This window comes from Galeopterus variegatus, unplaced genomic scaffold (assembly GCF_000696425.1).
Source record: "Galeopterus variegatus unplaced genomic scaffold, G_variegatus-3.0.2 Scaffold806, whole genome shotgun sequence".
Classification (NCBI taxonomy): Eukaryota; Metazoa; Chordata; class Mammalia; order Dermoptera; family Cynocephalidae; genus Galeopterus; species Galeopterus variegatus.
In genome coordinates this window covers 451831-473608 of record NW_007726917.1, presented here as the reverse complement: position 1 = coordinate 473608, position 21778 = coordinate 451831, and the positions used below count along the sequence as shown (strand labels likewise).

The window sequence follows — 21778 nt, the reverse complement described above, 5'->3', positions numbered from 1 at the left end:
CAAAAAAAAAAAAAAATGTAGCTACCCAAATATAAAGTGAGAGCCCTTCTGCTGCACAGCCATGGACATCTTCTTTTTTGTTGTTTTTTGTTTGTTTGTTTGTTTTTGTCCTTTTTTTTTTGAGACCGGCCGCACCGCGCTCAGCCAGTGAGTGCTGTGAGCGCACCGGTCATCCTTATATAGGATCCGAACCCGCGGCGGGAGCGCTGCTGCGTTCCCAGAGCCGCACTCTCCCGAGTGCCCCACGGGCTCGGCCCTGGACATCTTCTGATGTGCTGGCCAGAGCAGGGCACCAGAGAAGGACCAGGAAGGGGCCTTGGGGTCTGAGACAGTGAAGATTTGCCACCTGGTCTGTAATCTGTCCTGCAGCCTCTAGCCTAGCTCAGCTCCAAGGGTCTTCAACTGACTCCTGACCACGCACACACAGTCCACAGACCAGGCCCAGGGTCAGAAGTTACCTGTCCCAGGGTGAGCACACAGAGGCACTGAGGATGATGGGGTGGACCCCTGGAAGGGCCCATGTGAGCTTATACACACATGGGTGGCAGTGTAGTGGCAGGGTCTTGGGAATTGGGCACTTACAAATCTCCCCAGGGCAGGTTCCCAAAGATGCCCAAGCAACCTGGTGCCTGGTAAATGACTTCATTCAGTTTCCCCTGGGCAATTTGCTGGCCAGCCACCTGCTTCCAGCTTTCCGCACTTGCCTCTCTGCTGACACAGCCTGCCCATAAAGCGCCCCATCTCTGGGGCATGAGAACTCACTCCCACATGTTAATTTGCACACAGTCCACAGGTAATCCATTTATGCATGTATTCATTCATTCAACAAACACTCATTGAGCACCTCCTATGAGCCACCAGCCCTGCTGACCTGTTCCAGCCCCCCAGGTCAGAGTAGTGAGAGCACAGTCCCAACAGACCTTGGGGTTGGTGGCTCAGCAAAGAGGAACCTGGGGGCTCAGTGGGCTGGTAGCCGTTGGCTGGGCGGAAGTATTGAGCTGGTGTCACAACCAGGCCACTGCATCAAGCCGAATGAACTCTGAAGGTTGGGTAAACATTGTGGTCACCCTCCCCCCAACCCAGGTCCCCCAGACTGGGGCTGGCACAGTCACCCTGCCTGGGGCCTAGGGTCTGCCTCAGCTGGGGTTGAGTCCCAAAGCTTCAGAGCTGTCCTCCCATCCCAAACCCCACAGAACAAGGCCCATCTCTTGGCTGGCTCTCAGGGGCCCCTCAATTGGGCCCAGATTGCCTTTGCTGCCCCTCATTCCCCTTCCCACCAGCTACACTTCACTGAAGGCTTGGAGGACTGTGGCCTTCCAACTCCTTCCCACTTCTCCTCCCAAGGGTCCACCAGAGGACTAGAGAGCCTGAGCCATCTTTCAAGTGCTGCCCACTTCCTCCCAACTGCTCTCCCATGCCTCCTTGTTCACATTTTATCATAATAACAGTAATCATAACTGGACATACCCGACATCTCCTGGGCACCGTGCAATGATGGGTGAGATTTCTCACCCTCCCATATTAAAAAGCTCAGTGGCCAGAGCTGGAAGTGGCGAGTAGCATGGTGCTGGATTGCCCAGACTGACCCAATAATCAACCTGGTTGGATCCTTTTTCTTTAGGACTCCCCTCCTCAGAGAGCCCACTCCAACCCTCCAAATAGAGCGGCCCCTGTTCTCGTCACTCAGACCACCGTGTGAGCTCTCACCCCAATGTTATGGTGTGTTTGGATGGAGTCTACTTACTATGCATCTGTCTCCCCATAGACTGTCCACTCCATGACAGCAGGGACTACATCTGCCTTGTTCATGGTGCCATCCCATAACCACTCAGTGCCTGGTGAACAGTAAGTGCACAATAAGTATTTGCTGAATAAATAAATCTATTTATCCATTTCCTGAAGGCTGCCTCACTCCATCAGGGATCTGAGGCCACTTACAAGAACACATGCAATTCAATAGGAGAGGACAAAACATAAAGTTGGAATAAAAGATTTTGACCTTTGACCTAGTGATTTCGTTTCAAAATATCCCACAGATGTCCTTACCCCATATGAGGAGCATGTTAGGGATGTTTATTAGGAGTAACTTACGGGAAACCACCAAACAACGAGTAGGGGCTAGGCAAGTGAATCACGTCTGCACAGCTGTAAAAAAGGATGGACACCCTCTCTTAACATATGGATCCCTCTTCAAGTGATAGTATTAAGTACAAAAAGCAAGGAGCAAACAAGGAGGATAATTTTTAATAAGTGCAGTGCTGGACATGTAGTAGGTGATCAACTGATAAATGTTGAATAAGTGAGTAGGATCTTTCTGTAAGGACCCAAGAGAACTTGGAAGCAGTGGTAGTGTCCAGGAAGAGACCTGGATGAGGGGAATCTCTTTGTTTTCCCTGCCATACTATTTGCATTTTTACCGTATGCAAATACCATCTATTCAAATAAGTTTTCGATATTAAAAAACAATGAGAATTCAAAGTGCATATAAAAATTTGGATGTGAGTCTTTCCTTAAAAAATGGGAAGAAGGCCTGGTCACACCAGCTGTGTTCCTGGGGATGACAATAGTCAGAGCTGAGATATGTCTTCTGTGGGCCTCTGCATAGCAGATCCCAGGTCCACACTGCAAAGGGCTTAGCTTGCTAGGACTGCAGAGTGGGGAATAGAGCTGAGAGGGCTTCCCCAAGCTGAGGGGTTGTTATTTAGCTATCAGTTCTTTACTGATTTCACTTACAATGACTCTAAAGGCTGAGTCAGGGCCATGACAATTCTAGGGCAGTTGAATGTTAGCATGTCACAAGCCTGTTAGTCTTGCACAAGAACCTGTTAACTCAGTACTAGTGGAGCCCCAATAGTGCGTCTGGTCTCACCTCCCCCACCAGGGCCTGAGGGCTTTAATTAAACCCAAAGGGAACCCCTGGAGAGAGGGAGCCACCAGTAGTCCCTTAGGTTCCCTGGCCCACGGTCTTGGCAAGAAAGTGACAAGGTAAAGACACAGTGATTGAGGTCCTAGCTCAAATCCTGACTCCAGCTCTGAAACTTTGGAAAAGTCACTTTTCCAAGCCTCAGTTCCTTATCTGTAGCCAACAGCTAACACTATCTGCAGGCTGTCTCCAGTGCTGTGGTCAAGCACGGAGGCAGCATTCCACTGAGTCCTCACATCAACCTTGAGCATAGAAAACATCAGTCTCTAGAGAAACAGAACCAATAAGAGAGGCAGGGAGATCGACTGATTGATTTTAAGGAATTGGCTCACATGACGGTGGAGGCTGGCAAATCTAAAATCTGTATGGCGGGCTGATGGGCTGGAAATTCAGACAGGATTTCTATGTTTTAGCTTGCAGTGGAAGTCCTTCCTCTCTAGGAAACCTCAGTTTGTGGTCTTAAGGACTTCAGCTGATTGGATGAGGCCCACCCACATTATTGAAGATAATCTCCTTTCTTTAAAATTACCTAATGGTGGATATTAATCACATGTACAAAGTATGTTTCCAGCAACATCTAGACTAGTGTTTAACCAAACAATGGGCACCACAGCCTAGCCAAGTTGACACATAACATTTAACCATCACAGAAAGTATTACTCCCTTTCTGTGCATGAGAAAATTGAAGCTCTGAGAGGCTGTGTCAACTGCATAAGGTCACAGAGCACACAGAGAAAGAAGTTGGGAGTTGAACGCAGGCAGCACTCTGCCTCCACTTTCTGAGAATGGGGCTACAGATAGCTACTTCGTAAAATGCTTGTGAAAATCCGATATTAAAACACACACAGTGCCCGGCACCACACCTATGGTAGAAACAGAATTCAATAAGGAAGGGGCTGTTATTACTACTACTGTCTGCACTGAAAATTCAATAAATAAAGGAGTGGCACTCTTCACCACTGGAGAAGAGTTCTGGGACGTATGGCAAAAAACTCTTTCCTCTTTCCAGGAGGGCATCTTTTCCTCCTTCTAGGAACCCCCAAGCAGGGAGAAAAGGAAGTCAGAAAGGGGCCCTCTGCCAGGCTATGGGCCCTGGTGCTATTCAATGGCCCTGAGTTGCTGACCTAGGTGCAGGGGATAGAGAGTGAGCTGTGTCCACCAGTGTGTGGAATCTGGAAGGAGTCCTGCCTCCTGAAGCCGTGGCTGACTGCCCAGAGGTTCCCAGAAGTGGATAACGTCTCCTAAGAGTAGGGCTGGCCAGCAGCTGGGCTGAAGCCTTAGTCATCATCGCTGGCTGGGCGTTCCCATCTGTCTGCCCAAAGTAGACCTGTTACCCAGAGGTAGAGAAATGCATCCACTGAGACCTGAGACCCTCAAAGCAGCTCCAACCTCATTCCTCCTAGCTTCCTCAACTCCCACCCAGGGGTGGAGCACTGGACAGGAAGGCAGAAAGCCAGCAGGTCAGCCATGCTCCCTATTTGCTGGCTGTGTGATTTTGGGCAAGTTACTTAATCATTCTGACCTTCTGTCCCATGTATGGGCTAATAATTGCACTGACCTGTAGGGCTGCTTCAAGGGAGACCCGAGGTTGTGCACATAATCACAACACCAGGCCAATCATTTGAACAGAGCTGCTACTCCTGCCATACTCAAGTATGGCTCTTCCATCCTCCCTGCCTTCTTCTTATTGGCCCCGCCTACCCAGCACCACTTCTCTGAGCCTCCCTCACTCTCTACTCCCTTCTCCTCCCCTTTCTTGGCGCTGGGTAGGTCTTTAAATGCCTACAGGACAAGAAAGAAATAAGGCCTCTGTGTTGGTTGATATTGCATTGTTGGTCATGGTGGGATTCTGGAGCAGTTGGTTGAGACTCTGACCCCCTTCCTGCCTCTGCCACACACCCTTCCTTCTCCCCCTTGCTCTCTCTGATCCAGCCTCCCTGGCCTCCTAGATGTTTTTGCTCCACACCAGGAACACTCTGGCCTTCACCGGGGGCCCCTTGGCCCGGCTGCTCTGTTCCAGGTGGCATCTCCTTAACACCAAGTCCCACCTCTGAGGCGGGTCCCCCTCCCTGCCATTCTCTAGCCCAGTGCCCTTGCGCACAATGGTCACAGCTTATAACAGCTCCTTTCCTGATGTCTCAGCAGCAGCTCAGAAGGGCAGGGAGGCCCTCTCCTCCAGAGGCTGTGAGCTCAGTGTATGGGACTGGAAAGCAGGACACCTTGGTCCCACTGTAGCCCAAATGTCACTTTCTGTGTGACCTTGAGCAAGTCCTCTCCTCCCTCTGGGTCTTAGTCTTCTAGGCTCTAAAACAGCTTAGGGCTAAGGACACACTGTGATGCCTACAAGGCCAGGCAGGTGCCACTTCTTGGACATCACATGTTCTCAGGGTTGGGGACCCACTGAAGGGAGGGCTGGTAGAGAACTGGAGAGACCATATCCTGCCTGGTCAACCCAGGGGCTCAGGTCTGCTGATTCCTCAAGAGAAGCTGGGAATATGAGTTTTGATGAGAAATCTCCTGATGGTTAAATGTTGATAATTAATTAACATTTTAAAACAAGCACTATGTGGGCCAAACAGAACATGTCTAGGCCACAGGTGCTAGGCTGAAGGGCTAGGTTCAGGGGTCTGATGGGGCCCTCTGTGCATTTCCTGCTCTCTAGGATTGGGGGTGCTGTTCCCTGTGAACCCCACTCCAGACCTGCCTCCTAAAACATTTAACAGCTTTGCTCCACCCTGGCCCCTTTCTCTCCCCTCACCAACCTCTTGCCCTACAGCTGGCTTCACAAACCCAGGCTCAGGCCTGCGCTGTCCCTCCTGGGCTATACCAGATTGGCCAGAGCCTGAGGGGGTTCCAAAGGCATAGCCAGGACAAGGCAGGTGCTGCTGGGGATCTCAGAACCTTCCTTCCTTGCCCAACCCCCAAATTCTATCTCACATGATGGCTTCTGGGCCCTGTCACTGTAAACCCTGGAATCACGCCTAGAACCTCCAGCCATTCTACAAGGCTGGCCCCCACCTACCACTATACCGAAGGGCACTATCACTCCAAACAGCATCTCTGGCCCAAGGCCACAATGAGCATCAACAGCACAGGTTGGAGGTTTTGTCCATCTTCAAAGCTGTCCCACGTCCTCTTGGGTCTCCTTGAGGGAGAGACTGGCAACATTTCTTGCCTGGCTGACAGATGTGGAAACTGATGCCCAGAGGAAAGCAGTAAGCTTGTCCTGGCTGAGCTACTTCATCCTCATGGGGGAGCACTCCTAAAAACAGCTCCTGGGGCCCAGAGTAGGAAGGGTGAATCTGGGGCTGAGGTTGACATTTTCCTTTTGCCTTGACTGCTAGGCGGGTACTGTGTGCAGCAGCCCCTGACGGTGATGGTGACGCAGACTGGGTGGGAGGAGAGGCCCCAGCATCATCCCCAGTATGGGCCTGACCTTGCCCAAATTCCAGCGCTTTGAGCTCCCTTGTCAGGGACAGGAGATAAGATGTTTGTATCGCAGCTCTGAAGAGGGAGGGAGAGGAAAAGAAGAGAGGAAGGAAGAGGGAAGGAAGGAGGGAAAGAAAAGGGAGGAGGGAAAGGGGAAGAAGAAAGAGGTGGCAGGCAAGGAGGAGGGAGAGGGGAGGAAGGAGGAGGAGGAATGGGGCTGCGGGAGGGGAAGAAGCAGCCCAGGAGAGGGCCAGAATAGGGTCCACCCAGACTTATCACCAAAGCAGGTGAGGTCACTCCCACTTCACAGATATGAAACTAAGGCTTAGGGCATGGGATAATTTGCTCATGATCTCAGAGTCAGAAAGTAGCAGAGCCAGGATTAGAACTCATGGCTTTAGCTTTGCCCTTTAAGGTCTCAAACTTTGAGCTCCTCAGGCAGCATATCCCCAAATGTGGCCCCAAGATACCCCACCCCCACATCAGCAGAAAGGTGGTCTGGTTAAAATGCAGATTCCTGGGTTCAAGTCAAAGGAGCATGGCGCAGGAATCTGCATTTTTACCAGTACCCTGGTGATGGGCTCTGACATTGGGAAGCCCTGAGGCTCATTTAGGGCATTTCTGTTCTGACCTCCTTGCCATGTAGCCCAGCTATTCAGGCTGACTCACACTGACCCCATCCTCACCCCCAACCCCCACAGGCCAGGGCCTTTCCCATTCAACAGCCATTCAACTTTATCCAACAGTCTCCCAGTCCACATAGACCCACCCCTCCAGCCAGCACCCACTTCTCTTCTGGAAGCCTTCCTGGTGCTTAGAATCCCCTTCCTTTAGTGCCTGTTGGAGTAAAAGCCTCCTCCTCCTCCATTTGGAATTGCTTACAACATTCTACTTCACTTTCTGTGAGTCTGCCTGATTCCCAACCTTTCTCTCTATTAAACAGGAAACTCCCAGAGGACTGGAGTCTTGTCGGTTTAAATAAGCCTCTGAAATCCATGACTTCACCTGACCTTCCTGCCACCCACAAGTGGTAGGGCTGGGGGAGTTTTACAAATGAGGAAATCAAGTGTCACAGAGGTTGTGGCCTGCCCAAGTCCACAGCCAAGAGATTCAGAGCTGAGTTTGGAACCTGTGTCCAGCTCTAATGTCCAGTTCTTTCTGCTTTTGCTTTGCCTCCAATCACCCAAACACCCCTGTGAGACAGGCAGAAGAGGGATTATGATCCCATTGCCCTGATAAGGAAAGTGAGGCCCAGAGAAGAGTAAAGCATTCAACATCACCCTCATCCTGTTCCCACTTCTACCTGCACTTGCGTCTGAGTCCCCAGGTTGATTGATCTTTCCTCTCTCCTCCTGTCTGGTTGATGTGCACTGCCCAGGACCCTTGAGCAGGATGGGGCAGAGCTGGGTCTGGGACTCCCAGGCTGGAGACTTCATCTGGGTTGGTCCCAGAGCAACTCTGGACCCAGGTGCCTCCTGTGCAGATGGAGACTCACGTTGCCTGCCTTGCAGTTGGCTGTATGCTCAGAGAATCAGGAAAGTACCTGGACACATCGTGGTTGCCATCACTCTGGACTTTTATTACAGTTCAGCTGGGGAAGGAGTAACCAGAATAGCCCTTTCCCTAAGAGTGGAGGAGGGTAGCTCTGAGCCTGGCACAGGCCCAGCCCAGCCTGAGCCAAGCACAGAAGGGTGTGGAGCAAGGAGGCCAGGCTGGTATTCCTGAGAGGTGGTTTGCCAAGCCCTACACTTTCGGTGTGGTCTGGGAAAGACTCAAAGGAGGTATGGCCCAACTCTGAACTCTGGGATGGTGTCCTAAGCCACCCAGCTGGTGTCTAGGGTGGCCAGAAAGGAACTTTGGACAAACCTCGATGTAAAATAAAAATAGCTAACATGTGTCAAACTCTAACTATGTGTCAGGCCTTGTGCCTCCCTGCCTTGGTGCGCAAAGCTGTGGAGTCAATGGGTTCCATCCAGTCCTATTCCTCTATCCCTTCTCTGTATCATCTCGAACCAGAAGGGGCCACAGCTGGGTCTCCTGCTTCTGCTTCTTCCTCCTTACTCCGAGGTTCCGAGCTCCAGCCCACCAGCACCACTCTAGCCTTGGGCAATTCGCCCCACCTCCTCCGGGAAGCCCTCGTTCACAGCTTCACAGCCGCGAAAGCAAGTCCCGGGTGGAGCGGATCCTTCTTAAGACCGTGGCCTGGAACCCCTTGTATCTCCTCCTTCCTACATGTCCAAGACACCTATTTTTACAGCCCTATAACCCCCTTCCCTCAGTTGGCCCTAGTGGCACTTCGCCTCCGTCTCTGTCCTTTTAATGCCCCACGATGGGGGTGCAGGGTTCTGAAGCATTAGTGGGGAGGCGGCACGGGGGTGCAAGATGAGGTCCCGAAAAGAGACTTCGCCCGCCCACCGCCTTGCCCTTCCTCCTCCCCCAGGCGCGCCCGAGAAGCCACCCCAGCCCAGGGCGCAAACCCAGCACTAGGGGTTTCCCGGTCCCGTCTCCCGACTCCCGGAGCGCTACACGGCGCGCCTGCGCGGAGGCAGGCCGCACCCAGGGCGCATGCGCAGCCGTCACTCCCGCTGTATATTAGGGCGCTGGCGGTGCGGGCCTTCGGCTGCTCGTGAACAAGGGCCACGGTTCATCTGGACTTCTCGGCTAGAGTGCTCTCCGTCACCACCGCCTCCTCAAAGTTCTCCGCGCAGGTGAGGGCCCGCGCTGTGGGTGCCCCCGCGTGTCCTGCCAAACTGGCCCCTGCTCCCCCGATCGTTCTGACCCCATCCCCCACCGTCCCAGTCACCCGCCCCCTTGGGGTCAACGTTCATCCTCCAGATAGTTTGCCTATTCTGCTTCCTCAGTTTCCCCCAAACAGTCCCCTCCCGCCATTCCCTGTCTAACTGGCCGCTTTAGTATTCGATTCCCATATCCCTCCAATTATTCTCCAGCCTTCGACCCCGAGTAACCTCTGACCCCCACTCCTGGAGGATCACCTCCTTTTACCACACTCGACTCCCTCGATTTTATAGCCCCAGCGCCTTCCCAATTAGTCCCAAGGCGCTTCCGCCCATACTCCTGCTCTCCTTTAGTCCCCCTCCTTCTTCAGTAATGTCCGGTTTTCCCAGCCGTGGAGGCATGACCTCGGGGGAAATCCTTGCCTCAGGGACTCAGGGCCCGCTGGACGCCTTCCTCTGGCTTTGGGGGCGTGGAGACCAGGAGAAAGTCAGGATCCCTAAGAGTCCTGTCCTTCCTGCCTGATGGATGACAGTGGCTTCTCCCCCAGCAAACATTTCCACCTGCGTGTGTATCAAGTTGTCTTATTTGCACTGTGCACCTCCCTCAAGGAGCCTCTGGACTCCCAGTCCTGTTCCTTACTTGTCCCTCATCCTTCCAGCCCCTTAGTTATTAATTATCAGTATTTAATTCATTTGGTGAAGTTGTTTTGAAGATGCTTTTGTACAGAGATGGAGAATGAAGAATTTGATGACCTCGGTAAAGTATGCTTACCACTCCTTAGTTGAGTCCCACATCAGTGCTGTTCTTAGACATTTTTGAGTGAGAGGTGTTAGTATCTCAGAATACCCTGGGTATAAACTTCAGGTGACACCTGAACCCTATGACCTTACAGTTGTATTTGCTTATTAACACGTTTGATGTCACTCATTATCACCCTGGGTATAAACTTCAGGTGACACCTGAACCCTATGACCTTACAGTTGTATTTGCTTATTTATTAACACGTTTGATGTCACTCATTATCAGTCTTTCTACAGGAGCCAGCATACTTCCTGGACATGGAGACTGTTGTTCGCCGCTGCCCATTCTTATCCCGAGTCCCCCAGACTTTTCTGCAGAAGGCAGGCAAATCTCTGTTGTTCTATGCCCAGAACTGCCCCAAGATGATGGAAGTTGGAGCCAAACCAGCCCCTCGGGTTCTGTCCACTTCAGCAGTACACAGCCAGCAGATCAAAGAAACCCCTCCAGCCAATGAGAGTAAGTGTCATTGACAGTGAAGGAGCGGGTGGGGATGTTTACACTCATTACTGGACTAGAAGCAGTGCCAGTCCACAGTGGTGGTGAGGGCCCCACTAATGGAGGCTCAGCTCTGTGCGTGGGCTCTCTTGTATAACTGTCACCCCAACCCCAAGAGGTAGGCACTTTTACTTTTCCCATCTTTAAAGGTGAAACGGTGACCACTGTTCCACATTACAGGTTTCTGGATTGCATGTCGGTGTCTGTTGGTGTTTTAGTGTTTCCTCAGTGCCTCATTCACATAAATATTAAATTAGAATGTTCTATTTCAACCTTTCATTAAATATATGGCCTTTGGCTTTTAAAGTAGTGGGGTTTTTTCCTTTAAATTTCTTTTTTTTGTGGGGAGGGGTGGCTGGCCAGTACGGGGATCAAACCCTGGACCTTGCTGTTATCAGTAACACACTCTAACCAACTGAGATAACCGGCCTGCCCTAAAAAAAATTTTTTTTGTGGTAGAATGCACCGTAATAAGTCTACCATCTTAACCATTTTTAAATGTACAGTTCAGTGGTATTAAGTACATTCATATTGTTGTACAACTATCAATACCATCCATCTCCAGAACTTTCTTTCATTTTCCCAAACTGAACTCTGTACCCATTAAACAGTAACTCCCATACCTCCCATGTCCCAGCCTCTGGCAGTCACCATTCTACTTTGTATGAATTTGACTACTCATATCAATGCAATGGTACAGTATTTGTTAGTGATTTTTTAGCATGTCTTCATTTTATACATAATTTTGTTTTGTTTTGTTTTTAATAAAGAGACTAGAGTTGAATTTAGTTTTGATCTGGTTCTGCCAGGAGAGGATTAGGCTTTTCAGATTTCACTTAATCCTACAGTATATTTTACCTTACAGACTTTTCTTAGGTGTGCTCTGTGGGTGTGGACTTCTAAGAAAGGAATTTCTTTTCTTTAAGTGGAAAGGATTTTATCCTTTGTAGGACTAATTTTCAGGAGTTATGTCTTTTTAACCAAAATGTTTGCAATGGTTATGTTTTGAATGATAGGACTCTCTTTCTCCAGAATTTCTATAATGAATATGTATTATTTTTATTTGTTTATTTTTTGTGACCGGTAAAAGCATTGCAACCCTTGGCTTGGTGTCGCCCGCACCGCGCTCAGCCAGTGAGCGCACCGGTCATCCCTATATAGGATCCGAACCCGTGGCGGGAGCGCTTCTGCACTCCCAGCGCCGCACTCTCCCGAGTGCACCACGGGCTCGGCCCCGAATATGTATTATTTTTATTTATTTATTTTTTGTGACCGGTAAAAGCATTGCAACCCTTGGCTTGGTGGCGCCCGCACCGCGCTCAGCCAGTGAGCGCACCGGTCATCCCTATATAGGATCCGAACCCGTGGCGGGAGCGCTTCTGCACTCCCAGCGCCGCACTCTCCCGAGTGCACCACGGGCTCGGCCCCGAATATGTATTATTTTATAATGAATGAAATTAACTTCAAAATAATTTTTTGGCTTTTTTTATAGAAGATTTTATTGGAAATTGTATTGAGATACCTTACCCAAGTTGTAGGAAAGGCTAGCCAGTGACTCACAGGAGTATTCCAAAATGATGAAGAAAAGCTTTTCTAGAAGAAAAGTGATCAAATTTGCTCAAGGGGAGAGGGAAGTCACTGTAACTAGAAGCATAATTACCAGCCAACTGTGATGAGTCAGCAGACTTCTTTGATGAATTTAGATGAGAAAGTAGATGAGGTATGTGAATGTGATATACCCTTGGTTTTTTTCTAAGCTTACTAATAATTTGCACTGTATTAGACAGCAATCTAAAGACCTAAATTTTAGTCTAATTTCTTTTGTTTAGAAGAAAACTCATAGTTTCTATGTTAAGCAATAGCAAGTGTTTTTGTCAAGAATCGATTTAGAAAATATTAACAGAAAAAAATTGTATGAATACTTAAAATTACTGTAGAGAGTGTGTCCTCTTGTGAAATATGCTGAGTATACTTGGGGTAGGATTCACTGGAAATGATCTAACTAAAGGACTCTGGGTTGTCTAAAACTAGAAAATGGTACTTTTTTGGATTTATAAGGGGAAAATTGTGGGTTAGGGAGGTGACTGGAGTGTTCGAATTAAGTCTTCACAGGAGCATTGTTTTCAGCGAGGCAGATGAGAAATTAGAGATATTAGCAGAACCTAATAAAAGTAAGCTTGTATCTGGATTATAGGGTAGAGTAAGTATAAAGATTATCTTTGAGGCAATAAGAGAAAGAAATAAGTGGTTTTCTTGTATACTGTGCAACTAGATCTGATGCTTCACTTTTTCCATTTCCTCCCTCAGAGGACAAAACTGCCAAAGCTGAGGTCCAGCAGGCTCCTGACAAATCCCAGCAGACTCCAGATAGCACACAGCTTCCATCTGGACAGCCCTCACCTGCCACGAGCCAGGGCACTGCAAGCAAATGCCCTTTCCTGGCAGCACAGATGAGCCAGAGGGGCAGCAGTGTCTTCTGCAAAGCCAGTCTTGAGCTTCAGGAGGATGTGCAGGAAATGCATGCTGTGAGGAAAGGTAACGGACGAGACAAGAACCATTAGGAAGAGTAAAGAGGTTCTTTTGGCTCTTTTGGATCCTCAGATTTGTGTATGAGCTGTTATTAGGGCTATATTTGTGTAAACGCCTTCCTCTTTTAGGGCCAAGGAGGAAGGTCCTCAAGATGGACAATCAAAGAACTGTATTGCAAAATGTGGGACTTTCTTTCTGGTGAGCGTATAGGATGTGACCAGCTTTTACAATAACTGTTTAATTTCCGAAGATAACCTGCAGTCTTGAGCTGGTACCAACTGCCCTTTGTCCCTTTGGATAAAAGGTAGAAAACAATGGTGTTACTGCAGTAAGTGCTGGTCCTAGGACTCCCAAGTTATGTGTCATATGACCAAGCTGATGGTCATTGAGTGGCAATCTTAATTCCAGCTGTGGCTATCAGCCACAGAGCACCTAAGGCCTCCAAAAAGCCTCACCAGCAGAAATTATACATATGACCAAAATTGTTTTCTGTGAAGAAAATTGAGATTAGGATAGAGAGGGTAAATGAGGTGAAGTGGGGAAGTCATGCTAACCAGCTAGAAAGCTTTGGACTTTAATGATCATTAAAACTGGCTGGTAGGTCTGAAAACAATAGCAGCAAGAAGTCAGCCATTACAGTAAATAAAATAGAAGAAGAGCTTCATACACTGAGTTACAGTTAACTTTGGTGTTATGATCGGCTTTTGGCTTTTTCCTGTGAGCTAGACAATAAGCCTTTTTTTTTTTTTTCCCCCTTTTTGTCTTTTTTCGTGACCGGCAACGGGATCGTAACCCTCGGTGTCGTGCCCGTACCGCGACCGGCAACGGGAGCGGACTGGTCTCTAAATGGGATCCGAACCCTCGGCCAGAGCGCCGCACTCTACCGAGTGCGCCACCAGGCCGGCCCTGACAATAAGCCATTTTTGAGAGTATGTATGGAAAGTATTGTGAACTCAGACTATTATGTTGGGCCTGGTCTGAAGGTAGTGAGTTATCTCAATTGATTTTTCACAGTCAGTTACAGATTGAACTCCTCGTTCTGCTCTTCCACCCTCCCTCACTTACACCTGAGTAGTTTAAAAAAAAAAAGTCCCATTTGCCTCATGTTACTTTTGTTACAGAGGTTGCGCAAACCTCAGTGAACCCCAGTGTGATTAGTGTGCAGACTGACAGAGGGGATCCAAGTGGATTGCTGAAGAACTTCCAGGATATCATGAGAAAACAGAGACCAGAAAGAGTGTCTCATCTTCTTCAAGATAACTTGCCAAAATGTAAGTATTGTTGTGGTTTGCCTGATGCAGGAGAGAGTTTATAACTTAAACATCCATCAGATTAAACATAAAATTGCATGGTAAATTAAGGATTGAAAACTGTGTCCCTCGTTTGAGTGAGTAGGTGCTCTCAGTCATAGTGACTACAAATGCTGCTGGTAACCTGCCTTCTCTCTTTTAATACCTGCTATCCACACGTTGGGCATTGCGAGGCACTTGACATGCACAATCTCATTAACTCCTCACAAGATGAGGATGTCAACCAAAAGGAAGAAACTGAGGCAAAAATATATAAAACAATGAGATTATTTGGGCCAAGGTGTTGAGGACTACAGCCCAGGAAACACAAACCCAAGTTGCCTTGGATATGTGCTCCACCTGGCAGCAGTTACAAACAGATTTTGAAAGGGAGAAAGAGAGAAGTTAAGGGGCAGTTCCAAAGCTGTTTGCCAAGAATTTATATTAGTTTGCTAAAATAAAATGAGCTACTGATTGGCTATATGTTGCTCTTTGCATCATAAATTCCAGGAACATTGCAACAAAAAAGTGAGAGTTGCATTATACAACTAGTGATAACATTTGGGTAATCTATACCTGTTGGTGGCAGCACCCAGTCTGGAAACCACCACCAGAACATGCTTTTTAGCAGTTATCCAGACAGGGTGAGGGGGACATGACTGTATGCTCATATCTCTCTGGGCCTGTTAAATTTAGCAGACCTTACATTCCTTAGATTGCTCTAAGTCACTATTTTTTCTCAAGGATATTAAGTAATTTTCCCCGAATCTTCCTGCTACTAAGTGGACAAGCTGGGATTTGAACTCAGGTCTGTCTGTCACAGAAACCCAGATGTGTTTCTTAACCATCATACCTTACTGTCTTTTGTTTGGTGTTTAGCTGTTTCCACTTTTCAGTACGATTGTTTCTTTGAGAAGAAAATTGATGAGAAAAAAAATGACCACACCTACCGAGTTTTTAAAACTGTAAACCGGAGAGCGCACATCTTCCCCATGGCAGATGACTATTCAGACTCCCTCATCACCAAAAAGCAGGTGTCGGTCTGGTGCAGTAACGACTACCTAGGGATGAGTCGCCACCCACGGGTGTGTGGGGCAGTTATGTAAGTAGCCCTTGGCTTTCAAATACCACTGGCATTATTTGGCAAGACACTGATGATATATAGGAGTTGGATCTTTTATGGAGGGAATATTCAGCAGTTGAAAGTGTGTCACAGCAAAAAACTATTCTTAGCCTTTGAAAAATTTACAGATTACTTATAAAGAAACTCTACTGTGCAAGTAGCTGGTGGAGCTCCTTACTGTGTGAGGGTTCATGCTTACGGGCTCATTGACTACACAGGTCGGTTCACTTCCTACCACTCCATGAGTGAGTGTGTCTTTAATATCAAGCAGTCATGCACAGAGACATCCTTGGTTATGGCTACAAGTAGAGAATACAAATCTAACAGCACTAGAGGAAAAGCTACTTCAAAAAAGATGGTAGATCCATCATTCATGCCCTTCAGGAGGATTGCCGTAGCTAGGGATGCTTGAGCAAGTTGCTTGCTAAACTCTCCAAGAGGCTTGCTAAAGACAGTTCCATCTTAGATTTAACAATACATGTATATCGTGACGTTACATGACTGGTTTGCAGAGGGTTTAGGTAACCACCATCCAAGATGTCTCTCTAGAGTGCTTTTTCTTAATATGTCATGTTATTGGAAAGACTGTTTTTCAGAGGAAAGGAACCTTAGTAAATTAACTTGGCTAATACTAAGTACTTAGTGACTGTTAAATGAACACTTATTCTTGATTCTAAAGGTGTCATCACCATAGTGTTGATACTTTTTCTCCCTAGTCTGAAGATGAAGTCAGTTGAAACTACGGGGCCCAGGTTTCACAGTGAGAGAGTTGCTAGATCAACATTAAATTTCAGTCTCTTGGATCCTGGGAACAATCACGTAGTGTTTAGAACCATGAGCTTTATTTTCTGTCTTTTGTTTTGTTTTAACAGGGAAACTTTAAAACAACATGGTGCTGGGGCAGGTGGTACTCGAAATATTTCTGGAACTAGTAAATTCCATGTAGACCTGGAGCGGGAGCTGGCTGACCTCCATGGGAAAGATGCGGCACTCTTATTTTCCTCATGCTTTGTGGCCAATGACTCAACCCTCTTCACCCTGGCTAAGATGATGCCAGGTAAGGAAGCATGGCATGTGGGTGTCTTATAGAGTTTTGGGGGTTTCTTAGTAGTAACAAGAATATTGGCAACAAAGAAGGCTTACCAAAAACTCTCAATTGAGAGGAACGGTCTTGTCTGGGACCATTTGCTGTTAGATCGAGCATGAAGTGCCAGTTACACATTACGAGTTCCAGTAGAACATGATATCAATGAAGATTGAGATTTGGAAGGTCCCTTACGCAAATTGCTTCAAATGTGGTTTGTATTCCAAGAAGATCCTTTGGAGAAATCTCTTAATCATTTTTAGTTATCTCTTGATTAAGTTTGGATTGGGGCAGCCAGATTTAAAAGCAGGTTAGTTACCTGCCACAGGATTATTCTATACCTTTGGGCCTTCTGAAAGGAAAAACACTAGCTAATTATTTTTCTAGGAAGAAATTGGCAGACAGTGTCTTTTTTCTACTTGACATTTTCAGGGAAAAATCTGTTGTCTCTGTCTAGGAATTAATTTATCTTTGATGCAGATGGCAATAATTAGCATTTTTGTCGTGTCAGGTTGTGAGATTTACTCTGATTCTGGGAACCATGCCTCCATGATCCAAGGGATTCGGAATAGCCGAGTGCCGAAGTATATCTTCCGTCACAATGATGTCAGCCATCTCAGAGAACTGCTGCAAAGATCTGACCCTTCAGTCCCCAAGATTGTTGCATTTGAAACTGTCCACTCAATGAATGGTAAGTCTAAATACAGGCTAATCAGAAACCTGAGCTGAAAAACTAGGCCCAACCTCTTTAAAAGTATAGTGTTTTGATTTGTTTTTGCATTTTATTTTCCTCTCACTCTGCTGGGATTTTGTAATTGGTGAACATTTTAAGGATTTGGGTGAATGTAGATTCCCTCTTTTTTTTTTTTCTTCAGAAGATAATTATGAACACTGACTGTAGATTTTTCTGCTTTGGCTTTTACTAACTTCTAAGACCTCAAGATAACCTAGAAATTTGGGAAGTTAATTTTCTCCCCAATATTAAAAATGATACCTTAGAATGTAAGTTTATTCTGTTCTGACTCTAACCAAAACAGAAATTTCCGAAATGGCAAGCTCTTCCGAGCAGTCTCTTGTCTTTTGCTAGGGGCAGTGTGCCCACTGGAAGAGCTGTGTGATGTGGCCCATGAGTTTGGAGCAATCACCTTCGTGGATGAAGTCCACGCAGTGGGGCTTTATGGGGCTCGAGGCGGAGGGATTGGTGATCGAGATGGAGTCATGCCAAAAATGGACATCATTTCTGGAACACTTGGTATGTGTATTTTGTACATCCTGTCATCTACACTACAATTACATTATCCTAACAAGACCAAGGACTAACTAGTCTAACGGCGCAGGGGAGGAGACAGTGTGATAACATATAAAGCCTGGGCCACTTTTTCTTTTGGGTGAGATGTTATATCCCCATCAGTGGCAGCACAGCTTAGCAGAATCCCTTGGGGCATGAAAGCATGGCTCCCAGAATTAAAGAAAATCTCACAGCCTAACATGACAGAAATACCACTGATTACCATCTGAGCTTATTCCAAATATAGCTGTGGCTCTAGCCACATGCCATGGCAAGAGTCTTTACTTTCTTTGCCTTAGATAGTTCCCCTAAATTAAAAAGAAAAAAGGGTTTTAGTACTTTTCTCCTAGAGCAATTGTTAGGTTCAGGTGTTGTGAAGTACTGAGCTCTGTGCCTACCACATGGGAACATTCCAGCTCACCCTGGCTTTCCTCTGCTTCTTCTCATACAGAGGCAGCATCTTGTGTAGATGGGAGCCAGACTCTGGAGCCATGCTGCCTTGGTTTAAATCCTGGCTGCATAACTCACCAGTTGTGTGACCTTGGGTTGGTAGCTAACCTCTTGTGACTCAATTTTCTCATTAATATAACAGAGATAACAATAGGACTGAAATCATAATTTTTGTGGAGAAGATAAATGAGTTGTGCGCAGACAATTACTGTAGATATTCCCTTTGCTTGTGAGAACCCAAAAGAGATAAAAATGTAAATTGTACAGATTTGAGGATTTTTTTAAACCTTCAGAAGTTGGTAAGGCAGCTAGAAATCCATGTAGCAATCAGCTAAACTGCCAATTTATAGCCTATACTTGATAAAGAAAAGGCAGGCAGAAAAGCATGCTTTTGCACTTCCCAAGGCCTATGAGAGCCTGGTGCAGACCCAGAGAGCCTGTGGGTGCTCAGGGTAGAACCCTGCCAGGAGAAAAGCACTTGTTCATGTGTCCTAATTCCAGCAGCTCTTTTCTTTTAAAGAGCTCTCATAACGTGGGCTCTCTGAAGGTACAGTCATTGTAAGATGGGAAAGGCTGGAGAGAGAGATTTTTCACTGAGAGCCTGTGGGTGCTCAGGGTAGAACCCTGCCAGGAGAAAAGCACTTGTTCATGTGTCCTACTTCCAGCAGCTCTTTTCTTTTAAAGAGCTCTCATGACGTGGGCTCTCTGAAGGTACAGTCATTGTAAGATGGGAAAGGCTGGAGAGAGAGATTTTTCACTGTAGGGGTTTGAACCAATCCTGCTCTGCATGTGGTTCCAGCAAAAATGTTAATTACAGAACATAATGTTAAGATCTCTGAGGACTCTTTCTGGAGTCCTTAATCCTGAAACTTGAGATATAGATTATACAAAGGGACTTAACGAGAATTGAAAAACAAGTCTGGCCCTAAATCAACCCTGACAGGTTCTGAGTTTTCATATTTATCTGGCAAATACTAATTGTCAGAGTTTGTGTTTACTTAAGTAGAAAATAACACTAGTCACAGCAAAACAGTTAATGCTTTAGCTGGGTAACACTCCACCCTTAAGGGTAATGTTCACAGTGAGAGGACAGTGCAAGTACCACAACTCAAATCTTGTTCCAAAGAGCACATACAGTGCAGAACATGGGAAATGGAGCATTGCTGGCTGGCAGAGCAGCAAGCTTGGGTGGGAAAGGCAAGTGAGAATAAAATGGTGGGAAGAGAGGTAGCCGCTTGGTATTTGGGCACACTGGAGCCAGGCTTGGTCTGGAGACTTGGTATTTGGGCACACTGGGGCCAGTCCTGGTCTTGATCCTGGTCAGACTCTAGCTTGGCCATGTGACTTCAGGCAATACCCTTGTATAACTTTCCTCAGCTTTTTCCCTTTTAAAAAGGGGTGGACATCCCTTTACCTCTGTCAGTCTAGGGACAGAGTAGATAAGGAGAAAAGTAAATTATTTGAAGCTCTATAACATCTTGCTATGTACATTTAGAGGCTGTTGCTGTAATAAATGTAATAAATTTGATCCTCCCAGGCAAAGCCTTTGGCTGTGTTGGAGGGTACATCGCCAGCACAAGTTCTCTGATCGACACCGTACGGTCCTACGCAGCTGGCTTCATCTTCACCACCTCCCTGCCACCCATGCTGCTGGCTGGAGCCCTGGAGTCTGTGCGGATCCTGAAGAGTGCTGAGGGGCGGGCGCTTCGCCGCCAGCACCAGCGCAACGTTAAGCTCATGAGGCAGATGCTGATGGATGCTGGCTTCCCAGTTGTCCACTGCCCCAGTCACATCATCCCTGTGCGGGTAATGGCCTGTCTGTGATTGGACTCACTGGGGGCTGTGCCTCCACACTTGATGTGCAGATGTTCTGGTTCACACCTTCCTGAAGTTGGGCTTGGGGGGTAGGGGTGACTGCTGGGACAGGGGGCTATAGCCAGAGGCTGTCTCTCATGTTTCTACCTTTGGCTCACTTCACAATGAGAATGAACCCCCTGAACCCTTTGAGGCTGGAGCAGAGGTTCCTTCTCCAAAGCATTGACCTTAATGAGATAAATACAGCTTATATCTGGAAAGCTTCAAAGCCTGAGCTTGGCCAACTTTGAAGTATGGCTTTCTATTTAGTAAATTTTGAAATAAGTCTTGCCCTTCCCACTATAAATGGTAGCTCTGTTGGTGTCACAGTTGAATTAGTGTAATATAGCTAATATAACTGAGGCTGAGTTATACATCCTGGCTATGAAGACTAGCTAGTAGGAACAGAACCACTTTCCCCAGGTGAGGCTTTGGAGGGAGAGCAATGTGAAATTTACTTCTTCCTAATATGGTTTTGGTTCTCTGTTCCTCACGGAACAAAACCAGATCCTTTAAATTGCAGGTGTTTGGGCAGCATTGTTCCTCTCCCCTAAGTTTGTATATACTGCTACAGTCTGGTCTTCATCATGAGCCTTGTGGGCAGTGTTCATTGGAATCTCTGTTAAGAGGTAGTTATCCTATTCTGACCTTACCTTCCACTATCATCAAACTTAGATTGCAGATGCTGCCAAAAACACAGAAGTCTGTGACGAACTAATGAGCAGACATAACATCTATGTCCAAGCAATCAATTACCCCACAGTGCCCCGTGGGGAAGAGCTCCTACGGATTGCCCCTACCCCTCACCACACACCACAGATGATGAGCTACTTCCTTGGTGAGTACCTGGGAGCTGCTGGTGCCTCATTGGACAGTTGCGTAAAGCTGTCTTGCAGTGTTTATAATTGAAGCCCATCAGAGGCATTCAGGTTTGTTTCTTCTTTTTCCATATAATTAAGAATGCCCTCAAGGCCGGCCCGTGGCTCACTTGGTAGAGTGTGGTGCTGATAACACCAAGGCCACGGGGTCAGATCCTATATAGGGATGGCCGGTTTGCTCACTGGCTGAGCGTGGTGCTGACAACACCAAGCCAAGGGTTGAGATCCCCTTACCGGTCATCTTTTAAAAAAAAAAAAAAAGAATGCCCTCAGATGGTACAAAACTCTAAAATATATTTGGTTGTTTGATTCACTTTAAGAGGGTGCAGAGTCATTATGGAAGCTCTGAGGGAGCCTGCTAATCCACCCAGTGTTTCCAGTGCCCGCTTGTGTGTATGACTTAAGGAAGCGCAGTAATGGCTGTTGCAGTGGAGAAGAGGCCTTTGAAGGCTTGAGTCTCCCCTGGCTCTCCAGAGTCCAGCTCATGTTTCTCTTCTGCACTGCTCTCCTTCATTTTGTGTGGTCCTTGAACTAACCCCATACCTAACCCCCTCTGATAAGAGTATTTGCTCAGCATTTTATACTGCTCACAGCTCTCTACTGTCTCCCCCTACCTCCCGCCCCCCATGTCCAAACTAAAGGCAGGGACTGAGGGGGGCTTTTAGCCACAAGCTCTCTCTGCCCCAAGGGTACATGGCCCTCCTGAGCCAGCTGATCTTCCTCAGAGGCTTTGCATTGTGTTAGAAATGCTCAGTTTAAATTAACCCTGATGTGGAGACATTGCGGCAACCTCTTCCCTGAGGGCCTATGAGATAAAGCCTAACTCTAGGTTTTGCTTTTCTCTACTTTGTTTATTTTTATAACATCATTATTGAGATGGGATTCACATACTATAAAAT

The 21778-nt window shown here is 47.2% G+C and overlaps 1 protein-coding gene across 1 annotated transcript in view; it reads left to right on the top strand.

Annotated features, from left to right (window-relative positions):
* Nucleotides 1–8936: 8936 nt before the first annotated feature.
* Nucleotides 8937–21778, top strand: part of ALAS1 (aminolevulinate, delta-, synthase 1) — a 14588-nt gene continuing 1746 nt past the window's right edge. The window contains exons 1-10 of the mRNA XM_008572571.1: nucleotides 8937–9060; nucleotides 10126–10345; nucleotides 12692–12919; nucleotides 14035–14184; nucleotides 15082–15304; nucleotides 16198–16382; nucleotides 16921–17100; nucleotides 17497–17661; nucleotides 19685–19953; nucleotides 20677–20839. Coding sequence (XP_008570793.1) covers nucleotides 10147–10345; nucleotides 12692–12919; nucleotides 14035–14184; nucleotides 15082–15304; nucleotides 16198–16382; nucleotides 16921–17100; nucleotides 17497–17661; nucleotides 19685–19953; nucleotides 20677–20839 — 1762 coding nt within the window. The 5' untranslated portion in view covers nucleotides 8937–9060; nucleotides 10126–10146. The remainder of the gene's footprint in view (nucleotides 9061–10125; nucleotides 10346–12691; nucleotides 12920–14034; nucleotides 14185–15081; nucleotides 15305–16197; nucleotides 16383–16920; nucleotides 17101–17496; nucleotides 17662–19684; nucleotides 19954–20676; nucleotides 20840–21778) is intronic.